At 44.8% G+C, this 17335-nt stretch overlaps 1 protein-coding gene across 1 annotated transcript; it reads right to left on the reverse strand.

Moving 5' to 3' along the window:
* Positions 1-4599: 4599 nt before the first annotated feature.
* On the reverse strand, positions 4600-14355 carry mtnr1al (melatonin receptor type 1A like). The gene is made up of 2 exons (XM_030102001.1): positions 14058-14355; positions 4600-5373 (listed from the first exon to the last, which is right to left on the reverse strand). Exons 1-2 carry the CDS (start codon positions 14353-14355, stop codon positions 4604-4606), a joined length of 1068 nt encoding a protein of 355 aa, XP_029957861.1. The 3' UTR covers positions 4600-4603.
* Positions 14356-17335: the final 2980 nt, after the last annotated feature.

Here is a 17335-nt window from a genome sequence, read left to right on the forward strand (position 1 = left end):
ATTTCAGTTCTTCTGTCACACAAGTCAAGTCTTAACCGGGGAGAGTCCCTGAATGCACCAAGCGTTTCACAGTGAGTGGCTGCAGGCAGTCTGACGGGAGGTTCAGTGTGTTGACATATTTTACATCAGTCATAATACAGATGAGACAACAGAGACTCAGCTGGATGTGAGATATATTCAGTTAGAAAGACGCATTCAGAGTTCATCAGTCACCGAGTGCAGGACACCAGCACTCATCTCTGATTTCATATCGATAATACCAACTAACATGACTGTTCACAGCAGTATGCAACAATTCGTTTTAATTTGAAACCTTCTAATGTTAATAGTCCAAAAGCTAGAACTTTAAAAATTTTCTTATTCTTTCCCCCAGATCTCGTTTCTTTGCAGATGACGCCGCATTCTTTCAAATGTCCATACCTCAGAAAACCAGAAACCACATAAACTACAAGAATAGAATTTCACAGAGTAGTTGTTGCAAATGTTAAATTAGTTAAAATGTAAAGATAATCCAATGTCGGTTAGTTGAGAAATATCTGCATATATGTTCCTTCATCACGTATCAAACCTGGTAATACTACTGCTGTTGGCGAACTTCACATTATACATGCTTCCTGTAGGGAACATCATCAGGAAACACTCCATTAACTTCCACTGTTATGCAGATGATACACAGGTCTACCTATCCCTGAAACCAGTTGACACAGATTAACTTGTTAAATTAGAAGCTTGTCTTAATGACATAAAAACCTGAATGAGCCATAATTTTCTCCTCCTAAATTCAGTTAAAACAGAATTTATTTTATTTGGCCCAAAACACCTGAGAGAAAAATTATCTAATCAAATACTGACCCTAGATGGTGTTGCTTTAACTCCCAGTAACACTGTGAGGAACCTGGGAGTGACCTTTGACCAAGACTTATCCTTTAACTCCCACATTAAACCGGTCTGTAGGACCTCCTTCTTTCACCTGCGTAATATTTCTAAAATCAGGAACATGCTGACTCAAAGTGATGCTGAGAAATTAATCCATGCATTTGTTCCCTCCAGAGTAGACTACTGGAATTTCTTGTTATCAGGGGGCCCCAATACTTGCCTAAAAAGTCTCCAACTCCTTCAGAATGCTGCAGCAACAGTTCTCACAAGAACCAGTAGGAGAGACCATATCACCCCAATATTAGCTTCCCTTCACTGGCTTCCTGTTAAATCTAGAACAGAATTCAAAATCCTCCTCTTAACCTATAAGCCCTGAACAACCAGGCCCCATCATATCTTAAACAGCTATTAGCCCCATACTGTTCCAGGAGAACGCTTCGTTCTCAGAGTGTTGGTCTGCTGGAGGTTCCTAGGTTCTCTAAAAGTAGAACAGGAGGTAGAGCCTTTAGCTATCAGGCTCCTGTTATGTGGAACCAGCTCCCAGTGTCTGTAAGGGAGGCTGACACAGCCTCGGTTTTTAAGACGAGGCTTAAGACCTTTCTATTCAATCAAGCTTACAGTTAGGGGTCACGCCTGCTCTCTCTCTCTCTCTCTCTCTCTCTCTCTCTCTCTCTCTCTCTCTCTCTCTCTCTCTCTCTCTCAACTATTATGTAACTGTTCTGTAAGGTGATGTTGGGAAAATGAGTCGTGGATTTATTGTATAAATCTGTGAACCTGTGTCTACTTCAATGGAAATAAAATGATTTCCCCCCCTCTCGCTCTTTTTCCACTATGGGAGACTAAAAAGTCAGAACACCAAAACCCTGGACGAAGAGGCTGTCTCTTAGCTGGACTCCAGCTGTGATTGAGGGATCACAGACAGAACATCAATCACGGCTGATCCATTGAGACAGCCTGGATTCAATGGGTGCAATTCTAATTGGGCATCAATCAAAACAGCTGCTCCACTGATTAATCGAGGAACCCGGACCCAGTGGGTGTAAGAGTTTACTTAACCCTGGGCTCCTACCATGTCGAACCGGCTCCCAGTTCTGCTCCTTTCTCTCCTTCCAATGTAATTTCATTGTAATACTGTAATTTCATTGTATTGCTACATGCCATTGTAGCCTATGTACCCTGTGTTTATATATGAACTGTATGTAGGTACAAGAAACTGTCTGTCCTATCTCCTTCTCTTTCTGTCCCCACACCCCAACCGGAATAGCAGAAAGCCGCCACCTCTGAGCCTGGTTCTGCAAAGGTTTCTTCCTGTTAAAAGGGAGTTTTTCCTTTCCACAGTCGCTTATGCTTGCTCATGTGGATCTGTTGGGTTTTCTCTGCAAAAGTGTCTAGAAACAACCATATTGTAATTGGCACTTCATAAATAAAGCTGAATTGAATTGAATTGAATTGAATTGAATTGAATTGAACTGAACTAGTTTACAAGTTATCCCTGAAAAGTGACTCCAGTAAACAAACATTTCAATAGGACAGATTTCTGAAGGACTGCAGGCCTTCAGCAGCACACTTTTCTTTGCAGATGACACCACCTTTTACAGTCTCCATATCTCAGAATCTGAAGAATAAAACAATTTAAACACTGCACTCTCATTGGTAGACATGTTGACATCATTTGAATAAGATATGCGGTTAATACGACATGTTCAGTTCTCACAACTTTGACATTTCACATTTTCATGGATTTTATTTTGCAGATGTAAAAAAGCCTCCATTTCTCAGGATGCTGAAGTGCGATTTCAGAAACTTGTTCACAAATCTGTTGACATTATTGATTTGACATACAAGGAGGATGTAAAATGTTAAGTTTTGAAATTCAAGACTTTAGCAATGAGGTGCACAGAAGCTTTAACGAGACATGAGTGACTTTTCCTCAAACTTTCAGCAGTTTCTTGCTGGTTGTCAGAATTTCTCATGTCAGAATCTGCTACTTCGCCCGCTGTTGGACTGAATGCAGGAACAGAGGTGGAGTGACTTACTCAATAATCTACTGATATGAAGAGGATCGCCATTATAAGAAAAACAACTCTGATAAATACGTGCACATATCAAAGGTGCCCTAATTTGTCCGATTTTCTGACCAAACCTTAGTTTTTAACATGATGCTTAAGTATTTTTGATGAGCGCAGAGCTTTGATTAGCTCTGGAGCTGCTTCACAGCGCCACCCTGTGGACTGAACATGAGATGGTGAAGAGGTATTAAACTGTTCAGAAACTTCTTGGATCATTACTCTGTGAGCTTTTTCAAATCTTTGGGTTCTGGAATGTTATCGAGTCGTTTCGAGTCTAAAGTCCTCCCAGTCCAGTGTAAGAATTTGGCTTCTTCCCACATTAACTGTATACAAATTGTCTAAATAACTTCTTGTAACCAAACAGAAGTAAAATCAAAAAACCTCAGCTGTAAAACTCAACTAAATCGTCTCTTGGTTCATCTCAAAGCACCAGTTAGTTATTTCAGTCTTCTATTAAACAAAAATCACAGTTACTGAGACTTTCTCTGTTTGAGGCGAGTTCACAGTGAATCATCACAATGATTCGGTTCACACAGTTTTTACATCAAATTGAAGCTTAAAAAAATCCCACATGTGCATGAACGGACTGCAGGTGGTACTCAGGTCTTTGAGGTCAGTGAGCTCAAGCCGATGAATTCATGTTACTACAAGGTTTAAAAATCAATTCAAGCCATGAAACTGATGTATTTCTGATATTTTACCCATAAACTGAATTATTTCACAACTTTTTAAGGCATGAAAATCTAAAATAAAGTATCTCCAAAAAAAATTTAAAGTTCTTATAAAAATGTGTAAATTATCTATTTTGTGAGGTTTTGAGTGGAAAAATAATTATAAAATATATGAACACGCATAATGACATTCTGATTTTCAGTTTTAGATATGCACTTGTGGTTCGATGCTTTTTTTTTAAATATGAAGATATTTTTACATAGTCTGTAACCATGACAACAGCCGCACTTTTTTTTCTTTTTACAGTAAAGATTATTCATACATTTTAATTCCTCTGAATGACGCTCACAGTCAACTCCGTCATAAAAATGTTTTGTACCCTTCAATTTTTTTGTTTCTAATAGACTACAGGGGGAAAAGCATGCTGGGAAAAGGCATCGATCCTGATGCCAAGATGTTTCCTGCTGGAGCTCTCTGGCGCCCACCGGAGGAGACCTGCCCCACATGTTGAGCCTCCTCTGCAGATAGTGGTAATCGACTCCCACAGAACTTAATTAAGGTCAATGATAACATAAAATATGTATATTATTATCAAAATAAGATCATTTTTTTGTACATTTTAGTTATAAATTTCTGTGATGTTACAAAAGAAATAAATGCATTATAGTGAAGTAAACTGAGGTTGTATCTGTGGGAATAATGAGAATCTTTATGATGAGGGTTCCCCGTCCTTTCTCCAGAGCCCTGGCCCCTGTGGTGTCTGAACGTGATCTGGGTCTTAAGAAGCGCTTCATCCTGGTTTCTGAATCCTTCAGTTTTTTTTAAAAGGTCCTCAGGGTGCCTGAAGGCATCACAGGCACCTGTCAGTAGGACGTCAAACTCCGATCCCCAGAGCCCCCCCCCCCCCCCCCCCCCCCCCCCCACGCCCCCAACTCCTGGATCACTACTCCTCAAACGGCCCCTTGTTTCCTCTGTTGGTTGTGGTCTCAGCAGTGGAACTTGAAGATGATGAGGACGATCCTCTTGTACTCCTTCCTGAAGTTGTGGTTCAGGACGCCGTAGACGACGGCGTTGAGGCAGCTGTTGAAGTACGCCATGAAGTAGCTGGCGGTGAAGAGCCACTCGGGGATGGCCCTGCTCAGCCTGGAGTCCAGCGCCACCGCCAGGCCGATCAGGTTGAGCGGCGCCCAGCACACGGCGAAGAGCACAAACACCACGAACATGGTGAGGAAGTTCCGGAGGTCGTGCGGTTTGATCTTGGGTCGCGAGTCCGGCTTGACCCGGCGCCTCACCCGGATGACCAGGATCCAGATGCGCAGGTAGCAGTAGGTGACGATGGCGATGGGCAGGATGAAGTGCACCACCACCACCGTGATGGTGTAGAGCGAGCTCACCGACTGGGCGAAGGTGCAGGAGTAGACGCGAGGGTCGTACTGCAGCGACTCCACGAACCAGTTGGGCACGATGGCGAGGATGGTGAGCGCCCACACCAGCAGCACGTAGCACAGCGTGTTGCTGCTGGAGAACAGCTTGTCGTACTTGAGGCTGTGGCAGATGTAGCAGTAGCGGTTGATGGCGATGCCGGTGATGTTGAAGATGGAGCCGATCACGCTGAGGCCCATGAGGAAGCCACTGATCTGACAGTGGATGTATCCGGCGATCCAGCCGTCGTGGAAGATGGCGGTCAGCACCAGCGGGTACGGATAGATGGCCACCACCAGGTCGGCGAGGGCCAGGCTCACCACGAAGGCGTTTCCTGAAATCCGAGGGGAGAAAAAACAGAGTTCGATTCAGAGCCGCTGTGAGAATAACTGTCATTTAACTTCAGCCCAGTTTAGGCAACAGCCACCAGAATAACATATTTTGTAATTCAGACAAAACTTTGACTCCTCTTGTTTGTCATTTGTTTTGTTGGTTGTTTTTTTTTTTTGGTTAGTTGATTAGGTTTTAATTGGTTGTTCTTATTGTTTGTTTGTTTGGTTGGTTGATTGGTTGAGGTATTGTTGGTTATAGCTGATTGTTTTTTGGTTTGGTTAGTTGGTTGATTTTTGTTATTTGTCTGTTTGTTTGTTTCTTTATTTGTTTAATTTATTCGCTTGGTTGGTTTTTTTTTTTTGGTTGTTTGGTTGATTGCTTGGTTTGTTTGCTTTTTGGTTAGTTGACTGGGTGTACTGTTTGTTCATTCAGCTGGTTGGTCGGTTGGTTTGCACAAAAATTTCAAGCCTACAAAATTGTTCACCTGATTCTTTTTTATTAATTATTCTTTAAAAAATAAATAAATAAATAAATGCAAATTTTGCTTGGAGAAGTCCTCTTCATGACCCTCATATTTGTACTGCTGCTGCACCACAACATACACACATAATTCTCTCTCGCTACACACACACACACACACACACACACGTGACTCTACACACGCACCTCTCTGAAGGCGCACACACATCTTTAACACCCTCACATCACCACAGGCTGATAAATACAGTTGTTTACGGCTGTTGCCGGGCTCCATCCAGCTGTGACCCGCTCACACATCAGCTCAATAACACAGTTTACTCACAGATTCAATTTCACTGCCATTTCTCGCTTCTTTGCACTCAGTTTTCTGTTTCACTCAGTGTGTCGGTCCGCGTTCTCTGGATTTGATGTAAAGGTCTCAGTCTGCATGAGGAAATGAAGTCAGATTCAGGAGTTTCACATCTACGTGCAGCCTCTCATCACTGGGCTCGTGTGTGTGTGTGTGTGTGTGTGTGTGTGTGTGTGTGTGTGTGTGTGTGTGTGTGTGTGTGCGTTCTTGTATTTCTATCCTTGTCGGGGCCAAATGTCCCCACAAGGATAGCAAAACGTGGAACGACGTGCCTTGTGGGGACCTTTTTCCGGTCCTAAGTAGGAGAAACAGTGTTTTCTTGACCATGTTGTTGTTACTGAAAAAAGTAAAAGTGCAAAAACATTTCTTTAGGGTTAGGCTTTGTTGTGGTGTGGGTTAGGGTTAGGGTAAGGGTCAGGGTTAGGGGCTAGACATGAATGGGAGTCAATGGACGGTCCCCACAAGGATAGAAATACAAGACTGCGTGTGTGTGTGTGTGTGTGTGTGTGTGTGTGTGTGTGTGTGTGTGTGTGTGTGTGTGTGTGTTTGCAGGACTACAAACTTCTCCACATGAATTAACCCAAGTCTGCAAGGAACAATCAAATATCTGTCAGGGGCGTTATGACCTGTGATCACGCTGGAAACTGGAAACATGAAGAGAAATAAATACTGTTATTACACACACACACACACATACCCTTCTGTTTCACATCATCATTGTGTTTTTACGTCCTTGAACAATCGACTGTTGTCATTGATCTGATCTCTTGTTTTTTCTTGACAAAGTTTGATTTTGTGTGTGTGTGCGTGTCTGTAGGCAGATATTCTGTGTATATGTGTGCCTACATATATAAGGTTTTCAGTGTGTGTGTGTGTGTGTGTGTGTGTGTGTGTGTGTATGTCACAGTGCAGGTGTAACCTCCCTTCCTCTTGCAGTCACAGTGTGTTGGCTCACCTTAACATGGATAAATCAGGTGTAGTGAGCGCTTATGGATGTTCTTCTTCTGACTGCACAAATGCGGTGCTGTATAAAGTCTGGTTATCGTGTTGGATGATGCCATGTCTGACCTTCACTGCCTTCACCATGTTTCCTTTGAGTGCTCTCACGGATTTGAAATGAGGAGCGAGCGGCTGCAGCGAGTCTGAAGGTGAACCTCATGGCTATGCGTGTGTGTGTGTGTGTGTGTGTCTGGACTGTGATGGACAGGTTTTGATCAGAGTGTGTGTGCGGGAGCGTGTGTGAGGCCGTCACCTGTGGCAGCTGTAACGGCCCCTCAGTCTCGATCAGCGCCGCACTCTGTCTTCATCAGCGCGGCGCGTCACTGAGGGGCCGTCAGCGAGCGGCTCTCCGCACACAGGCAGGACACTTGTTAACCACCAGTCAGCGAGCGTTAGTCCCAGCCTATGTCTTCATTACTGCACGTGTTCTTTGCAACTGCACCCCCAGCCACCCCCACCCACCCCTCTGCTCTCAGCCGGAGGCAGAAAGACACCGCAGAGGGGAGCGGTTCAACTCCTCGTTTGAGGAGAGTCCGTCTTCATCTCAATAACCTGAGAGGGTGGGCCCACGTTTAACCCTCCATACATCTTCTACACCAGTGTTTTTCAACCGCTGTGCCGCAGCTCTCTAGTGTGCCGTGAGAGATTGTCAGGTGTGCCATGGGAAATCATCCAATTTCACCGGATTGATCTTGAAACATTTTTTGAAAATGAATTGATTTTTATGTGCAAATGATATAGTGGAGTGTCTATGCCCTCTTGTGACTGGCAGATTAATCATGTAAAGGCTGAATTATGCTACCCACACGGACGTCACGCCTTAAAACTCATTAGCTTAATGCTAACTTCTATGGGAAACCCCACTGACATGCTAACAGTTAGCACAACGTTCACAGAACTTGCTGGGACGCTTTTTGACACACTTTCTCATCTCATAGCATCTGATTAACTAAGGTACTACTTATATGACAGTGTTTAAATTGAAAACACATTGTTTTTGCATTTTTGTTACAGAAATGTTTCAGCTGTACATGAGGTGGAAACCTCTGGTGGTGAAAAATGAAGCCAATGCAAAAGTGCAGAAAAAATGTAATTTTGGAGTAATTCCAGCAGGGGGCAATAATGTTGCTTTCAAAAAGAAAAGAGCTGGAGTCCCATTGGTAGCCATTCAAAAATTAGAATTTCAGAGTGCGAATAAACATATCAAGCGCCTGGTTTCAATATATGTTTTGATCTCCATCGCTAGTTTCTAAAATCATGTTGGATTCACCAGACTATGATTTTCATGCAAATCATCTGTTGATTTTATATTATGAGTTAAAGTTTTGCATAAATCCCGCTATCACAGTGCCTCCTCTGTCCATGTGATGCGGTCATGTGACAGGCTGAACCAATCACATTTACACTGTGGGCTGCGTGACGTTAGCTCCGCCCATCTTTTATATACTGTCAGTGGTTTACACATCAACATTTTGAAAACAATGTCAGTTTACACGAAAACGGCAGAAACTCTGAAAATGAAGCAGCTAGTATGCTGGGAAACGAGTCGACACTGTTGGTTGTTTTTTTGATGAAACAACATAAACATGCACGCAGAGAACAATACACTATAAACAGAAAATGATGAGTCTGCAGACATTCGGATGGACAGACGACTAAGTCGTATTGCTTTATAGGTGACTCTCAGCTGTCATAATACCAAGTCCCAGCAGAATAAAGACTGGGAGTCAAGACACTCTCGAGGCAAATGTCGTTATTGTCCATCTACTCATGCATGTGCAGAAGAACTATTCACAACAACTGTAAAACTTACAGAAATGTTGTGTTTTTTCCATTTCAAAAAGCTGCATTTCCAGTGGATCTGAGCACCAGAGTGGTGTAAACAGACACCCAAAACGCAACAGAAGTTTATCGTCTTCACATGTAAACGGGGACTTAAAATCCTGGATCAGTGTGAATGAGTTGGTTTGTGTGTAAAAAATGTACTGTTTCCTATACAATGCTTATAGCGAATTCTACTCTTCTCAAAAAAACAACCATCAGCACCCACTAGTGGCCCAACATAGTAACTACATTGTTTTTAGGATTTATGCTGTTTCCGTGTGAACAGACATCATTTTCAAAATATTACAGTGTAAATGTGAAACCCTTCTGAAAAGAAAGCACAAAAAGGCTGTGATTTTATTTGGAAGGTTGTCATGTGAGACGGGCGTTAGGCGATTTGATCTGGCCCGTCAGACTCAATCCTCACAGCTCCCAACTAAACCTCCTATAGCCACATGTAGCACAGCGAGTACAGAGCTCACTGTCCTCCTCCTGAGTGCAGCTAATTGAACTCAGTCTGAGCTGGTTTAAGGTTTAATCTGCTTGGAGAGGCTCTGCTTCCTGGGGTGGGTTCAGATCATTTCATTGATCCAGTAAACTGCTTCTGGACTCAATCATGACAGAAGTTAGCATTACATTTCGTGATAGACTAACTAGTGTGTTACTGGTTTTGTTGGACTGGTTCTGGGTTGAATGAGGAGATCTGGGTTCTTTTCTTTGTTGCTGGCTCGGATGAACCTCTCCCACAGAGGGATCCGCCTGACATAATTGAATCAACCTAATAGTTCAGCTGCACTGAGTGTCAGTTTACAGAACCGATCAGGAACAGCTGCCTCACGCTGTGAGAGGTTAGAAACTGATCCTCGGACGGGGTTGTTTCAGTTTTCCTCCTCAATGCCGCTTCAGTGGTTCTATCAGATAGAGACGCTCCTTATCGCAGAGCTGCGAGGTTCACTTTCGCTCCCTGATGATAAATGAAACAGCTCACTATGCTAATGTGCTAATGAGCCTGTTCGTGGAGACAAATGGCGACTTAATTAGCAAAGATCACTATCAGCTCTGTCTCCTGAAGTCCGAGCAGTTTCAAAGACTTCCAGGTTTCTTTCTCTGACTTTAGATGCAAATGTATGCAGCGCTGAGGTGCGGCGTAACGGCACGCTGCGGCGCCAAAAGGCTGGCGATCGGTACTGTCAGACCCAGATCCTGACGGCTGCAGGTGTGTGTTCAAGTGTGAACAATGAATGACGCTGTTGCACCAACAAATGCAAATATAAACAGTTTTCCCACAGCTGAGAGGTGAAAATATGGAGACACACACACACAAACACACACAGAAAACTGCTAGTGATCATAATCCAATTCGTGCATGAAATGAAACCACAGCTGGGCATCAAGAAGGAGGTCCTGCTTTCCTCCCACGGCCCAAATATATGCAAATGATGCACTTAGTCTACTTAGATCGTGCATTTTTATCACTTCAACAGTCTGGAAGAACTTTAGACTTTTAGACACAATGATTGTGTGAGTTGAAATACTGAATTATACATGTTAGTAGAGTGTTGAATGGCCTCCAGCAGCTCCAGCACACACCAAACCAGCCCAGACAGACGGAGCATGAGAGTGAATCCGGACGCCACCGGAGCATCTGAGCCCTGAGCAGGTGCAGGAGGGGTCGATCAGGGCGACCTGGTCACAAAACCCAGGCCATGACTTGGTGTCCAACAGCCAAGTTTGTGTTTCCTGCCAGCTGCTGCTAAAATTTGAGATTTCCTCCTGTGTGTGACTGATGTGAAAACAACCAGCTGTGTTGCTGCGACACCGGCGAGTCTCCACCTGCAGTAAAGCCCAAGCTGGAAATGTCACTGTGAGGAGAAGAGAACCAAATCCTCAAAATTCAAATGGGTTTGAACTATTTTCTGATCGGCTGCACTGATCTAAACTGGTTTCTGGCTGGTTTTAAATGGATTACGGCTCGTTTAAACTGGATTTGGTCAGGTTTCCATAAACAGGTTCGGACTAGTTAAAATTCAGTTTCTCTGGTTTAAACTGGTTTTACCTGGCCGGGGTTTTCTGAACGTTCTCGTCTGGTTTCTAGATGGTTTATACTTGTTTCCAGCAGGTTCAAACAGATGTAATAACTTGTCAGTGAAGGTTTAACTTGGTTTAGTGGTAGTTCAAACTGGGTTCTGGCAGGTCCTGGTTTTTTGAATGTTGAAACTGATTTCTGACTAGTTTAAACTGGTATCAGGATGGTTTTATGCAGGTATGAACTGCTTTTTTTTATTGTTTTTTTTTGACAGGTTTTAACTGGTTTTGTGTTGGTTTAAGCTTATTTCAGAATGATTTGAACAGATTTTAATTTATTTCTGACCAATTTGACCTCACTCCGGATGCATTTGAACTGGTTGGGACTCGCTTCAGTTGGTTTCTGATGGTTTAAATCTGCTGTTGGTTTGTTTGTTTAGTTTATTGCTGATCTGCTTTTGTGCTCCTGGATCAGCGGAGGAAGAATTATAACACAGATCAATCTGAGTGGATCAGAGTCTGAAGGCTTTCAGGTGTCAAAACACACCAGCAGGTATGTATTTACAGCGGACAGCAGATTATGGATGACCAGTACCACTGATCATCACATAATGTGTGTGTGACACGACAGATGGAGAGAGGAGATGGATGCCCGGGGAAGACAGCCAGAAAAATGGAGAATAACTCACCGGGAAGACAGGAGCAGAGGGGACGAGCGAAGAGGAGAGGAGAGGTGAGTGATGAGAGGTCTGATGGGGCAGGAGAGGGGGAGAGTAATGCAAAGGAGAGGACACAGAGGAGAGGGGAGAGGCTTTCTCTCAAAGAGAAGAGAGGTCAGATTAAAGAAGCAGCAGATGAATTGAGAGCAGAGGTGAGTGGTGGTGTTGGGGGGGGGGGGGGGGCTGCAGGAGGAATTAATGGAGGAGGAGAACACTTCATCCAGGTGTCCATCTGCAGCGGTTTGATTACCGCTCAGCCTGCGATCACAGACTCGGGAGCGGTCGCTGGGGACGATGAGCCGAGGATGATTAGTGGCTCCTGACCGATGTTAATGTGTCACCGTGAGCAACGGGCCGACCGGAGGCCGACACCCCCATGAAGACAGAGGTCATCTTGCCACGTGCCTTCAGACAGCCTCAGCTCCTCCGCTGCAGGCTGTGAGATCCAGATCAGTCAGTATGAAGGCCCAGTCTGAAGGTCCAGCGGTTCATGGTCCTCGAGGGACAAAGTTCGACGGAATGTCTGAACTTCAATCCTCCCAATCACCGACAGACACAGGAAGCTTGTATTTGTGAACAGAGCTGAAGGTTGAGACGACGTGGCTCTTAAAACCCTCTGTAGCTGCTCCCAGAAACTTCCAGAAAATTCAACGAAAATAAGCATTTGGCTTTAATTTTTCATTTTTGTGCATACCATTTATACCAATCACCCAATCTTCAGGCCCAAACCAGCTAAAACAGTCAGAACTGCGAAAAACGGCTAAAATAGTTAAAAGTACTCAAAAAAACAAAAAAAAAAACCCTGAGAGAATCACTGAAAATAACCCAAACAGTTCAAATTGCCAATATAACTAAAACTGAACCATTAGGATAATCAAAGTGCATTAAACAGCTAAAAAATCATGAAAAAAAAGAACATTGAATAAAATTCCTCCGGTTATCAAATCTTAAACATATTATAGTTCAAAGAATATTAAAGATCTTCCTGGATTTCCTCCTCAAAGGATTGATTGGTAGATTTCTTCATCTGATTTCTGTTTCTTATAAAACTCGCTCATTGTCTCCCCTGCATGCCCCAATAACATTACTCCTTTTGTTCCTTCTCTGCTTTTCAGTCTGAATACCTGAGCTTCATTTAATTATTTATTTATTCATCTTTAACATGTCACTAAAAAAACTTCTCCACTGTCAGCTCAGTAAAATCAGCAGGAGACAACTCTATGAACATACAGCTGACAACATTCAGAGTATCAGATCCGACCCCCACATCTGGAAATCCACACTCCCTCAGCACCTTTCACAGCTATAGAACCACAAAGACTGAGCAACCTGAAGGAACCAAAGACTGAACACCCCAACACGACGCGTCTCCCTGGAGGAGAACAACATCGAAAAGCAGAACATGGTGCAGATCGCATGTCCTTTAAACATGTGCAGGTTTGATCTGGGTTCTGATCTGTTGGTGGGTTTTACAGTTTCTGCACCTCCTGCTTTCCATCCCAGCTGGTGAAATTTACAGGACGTCCTGCAGCACTGACATCCTCTTTATACCAGCTGAGTGGTGACAGTCTGAATCGACCAAGAGGAAGCAAACAGAAAATGTAACTAAACAATGAACTGCAATTATTTTCATGAGACAAACCATCAAAGCTCTGACAAACAAGGGAAACCGTGACTTTATGACAAGAATAATGATTATAATGAACAAAAGAAAGTCGCCTTGAGAGCAGCTGAGAATGAAGATGAACTTTGATCAACATTTGATGAGTTAAAACTAACTCCAATATACAAGCCAAATTTCAACAAAAGTGGCAGAAACCTGCAAACTAGATAAAAAAAATATCTAATTAAAACTGCTTCTTTCCCTATGAATAATCTGATTGTTCTTTTTTCCTCTCTAGATTGCTGCAGTGTCAATGTATGGAAACATTCCACCACTGACTGGATCTCACACAAAGACACGTCTTCTAACATCTTCCAACTAAGATTTAAGACTTTTTCTGTATGTTTTTAGTCAAACTGAACAAAATTAGATTCCCGAGTCAATCCACAACTTATTTCTAAAAGCAGCTTCTTTTTTTAGTCTCAATTTCCTCCATGCTCCCTAAAGAAAATAGTTCTGAATAAATGCATAGCTTAGTTTGATATTAAAGTCTAACAATTCTGTATTTTATCGATATTGTTTATAAATAGTTCGTTATTTATCAGTGATAAAGATCTATAAATGTGTTCTAGAGGCAGGATGGATTAAAGCTGTAAACCACTGCTGGAAGCGCGCGCGGATCCCACCTGCTTTCCTGAGTTTGCGGTTCCTGAACACGGACACGATGACCAGCAGGTTCCCGATCACGTCCACCACGATGGTGGTGATGAGCACGCCGGCCAGCAGGGTCACCGCCCAGGGGAAGGAGTGCTGCTGCGGGCCCGCGGGCCCGTCCGGCTCCCCCGCCGCCGTGGAGTTGCGGGGTCCCAGTGTCCCTTCCAGCGCGGCGGGCTCATGGTCCTCCAGGGACATCAGTTGCGGGAGGTGCCTCGGCAGGACCAGGCGCATGGGGTCGTGGCGGCGGAGGGTCGCTCCATGCAGCATCACGCTCACGTGGAGAGGCAGAGAAGGACTTTAGGCGCGAGGACGCACGGCTGCGCTCGGCGGCACCGGAGCGATGCGTCCTTTACGCACGCGGCTCCCCGGAGGCGGCATGGCTGCGGGACGGTTCCGTGTCAGAGAGAGAGTGGGGGGGGGGGGGTTACCGGGAGTACACCGGGAGAAGGGAGAGAGGGCGCCGCGCGGGTGAGCCTTTTCACGCGCGGCGCTTCATTCATAAATCCGCTCCGAGATTGAACTCGCGCTTCATTCAGATTCACGTGCAGAGAAAAACCGGCTTCAGCTGTGAGCGGCGGGTCCGCGTGGAGCAGCTTATAGTCCCCCCCCCCCCCCCCCCCCCCCCCGCCTCTCTCTCTCTCTCTCTCTCTCTCTCTCTCTCTCTCTCTCTCTCTCTCTCTCTCTCTCTCTCTCTCTCTCTCTCTCTCTCTCTCTCTCTCTCACAGATGTTCATGTCATCACACAGAAGAGCAGGTGTGTGCGTATGTGCGCGGGTGCTGCGTGCGCAGGTAGTTATATACAGTTTGTGTTTAGGTGTGTGTGTGTGTGTGTGTGAGCTGGATGGGATCCAGCAGTTAATGGCAGATTGGCAGACTCTTATGTTAAAGTCGCTCTAACTGTTTTTTTCCAGAACGACTTAATGAGCAATGAGAAGGTGAAGAAACCTGCTGAACCCAGCCTCCCTTCAGGACGCGACAGGATGCTGACGGCCAGCCTTTTGATTCCAGCCTCATGTTTTCTGACACCGACCTGGAGCAGGAAATCTTTATCAAGCCGGTGTGTGAGGTCCTGGTCTGAAATTAGTCCAAGGTCAGCATGTAGCATCAGGAACATTCAGTTCAACACACTCCTTACTCCAAAACTTTCATGCACTCAAACTGGGAGTTCATCCAAACCGGAGAAGAGATCCAGACATATTTAATAGTACGAAGAGTGAACCTGTGAACCTGAAGCAGCGACAGCAGCAGGACTGCAGACGGACGGCAGAGCTCTATCCTTCAGACTGTCTCTGTCTTAGAAAACAAAGAAATTATTGAAACTAACAACAGGACTAAGATCAAGGATGTTTTACCTCTGATGCTTCTCATTTTGTCTTCAGCTGTAAGATTGTTCGTCTTTCTTCTGTTTGACAGTAGAATGACGTTCTACTGTACTGCAGAGATGAAACTAATCAATAACTTTACTGAATTTCTCGATCTCTGTGTGTCACATATCTCCAGCTCAAATGGCTCCATCAGAGGCTTTGTCTTCGTCGTCGGTCCGAGGCGTTCGCTGCACACAGACGAGGTGTGAACGTCCACTAAACAGACAGAAGCTGCTTTCCAGAGTTCTTCTGAGTGAAGTGAGTGTTTTTGTCTCCGCCACCGTCTGTAAACACATTTCCGTCTCTGTCTTTCTCCTGGACACACAGTGAGGCTGAAATCAGCCCATCTTCACTCATCAGCCACGTTCAAACCGCCGTCAGTCTGGAGAGTCGCTCTGAACTCTAATCAACCTCCAAACTTTTCTCTCTTTGAGAACAAAACAAGCTTCAGTCTGAAGAAGTCAAGTGATTCACTGAGAATCTCTTCACTTTTTCTTTCTTTCTTGGTGTCACTGATCGAACTGTTCGCCTTTTCATGTTTGTTCTCATGGAAAACTGCAGCTTTTTGAAAACATTGGTACAATAATGCAGATAAAAGATGGTGACACTGTAAATGTTAAATGACAAAATGTACTTTTTCTTTATTTTTTTTTGTGACAGTAGTTGATCTGAAAGAAGTTGTGACAAGAGCAACACAAAGCTGTTAGAGGGAGCATGAACAGAGGGTTTCAGAGCAGCAGTCTCAGAAAAACAAATGGAGGAATGATTGTCAGAAATGGGAGGAAAGAGGAAACAGCAGATGACAGTGAATTCAGCTGGTTCCTGACTGACTCCGCAGTAAACCGCTGCTCGTCTCCACTCGGTATGATAATAAAACACCAGACGGCTCTGCTCCCACCTCCGACCCCTCATGAATACACGCGCACACACACACACACACACACACACACACACACACACACACACACACACACACACACACACACACACACACACGTGCAGCTGCTGCAGCCACTGCAGACTGCATTAATGCTCCGGGCGTCACATGGAGCGTCACGTGTTCGATTTGACTGATTTCCAGGAATCGGAGGGAAGCAGGTGAGTCAGAGGGAGTCGAGAAACTTGTTCAAAAATACAACAATACAAGATGAAATGTACTTCTTCAAGGTGATCCGGTGACGACTCGCTGATCTCTCTCTCAGAAACGCTTTCGTGATGCTCCACGTGATGCCGGCGCTTCCTGTTTCTCCCACTTCTGTAAATGAGCAGGTGCAGCCTGTCAATCACGATTCCACCTGAGAGATGGCTGCTTTGGTTATTGTGAGGGGGGGAAGGGGCGGGGCTTATGCCACCAATGACAAAGGCTGAATCCCATTTCACCCCCCCCCCCCCCCCCCCCCTTGGCCCTACCCCTCTGTTTTGCGCGTTCACGTGGAGTGGTAGGAGTGCCCCCCTCCCTCACGTGGAGGGGTAGGGGCAGCGGGAGCGCTTGTTTTGTCCGCCTACACCGCGAGTGGCGGGCGGGGTTAGTTCACTTCCGCATTGGCGGGAGCGCCCGTTTCCACACCCGCACATTCCAGGCGGGCGGTGTTGAAGAAACCAGTTTATTGAAAATAATCGTCTATCTCTTGTGTTTGGAATGCGCCTGGAATGCGGTGTGGAAACAAGCACGAAAGTGAACTAACCCCGCCCGCCACTCGCGGTGTAGGCGAACAAAACAAGTGCTCCCGCCGCCGCCCCTCGCCACCATGACAGATTTCCCAGAAAGCCTTGCAAGATCGGCAAGATGGCGGCGTCCGCAACGAAAGAAGTTCATAAATGTACGTATTTTCTCAATGAGTAAAGTTTCAAAATGTAAGAAAAACATTCTTCTTCTGCAAACAA

The sequence above is a fragment of the Salarias fasciatus genome, chromosome 2 (assembly GCF_902148845.1).
Source record: "Salarias fasciatus chromosome 2, fSalaFa1.1, whole genome shotgun sequence".
NCBI classification, from domain to species: Eukaryota; Metazoa; Chordata; class Actinopteri; order Blenniiformes; family Blenniidae; genus Salarias; species Salarias fasciatus.

Coding starts and splice junctions, on each gene's coding strand:
- mtnr1al (XM_030102001.1), bottom strand. CDS start 14,355: ATGCTGCATGGAGCGACCCTCCGCCGCCACGACCCCATGCGCCTGGTC. Junction 5,374..14,057: donor CCGCAAACTCAGGAAAGCAG/GTGGGATCCGCG, acceptor CTCGGATTTCAG/GAAACGCCTTCGTGGTGAGC.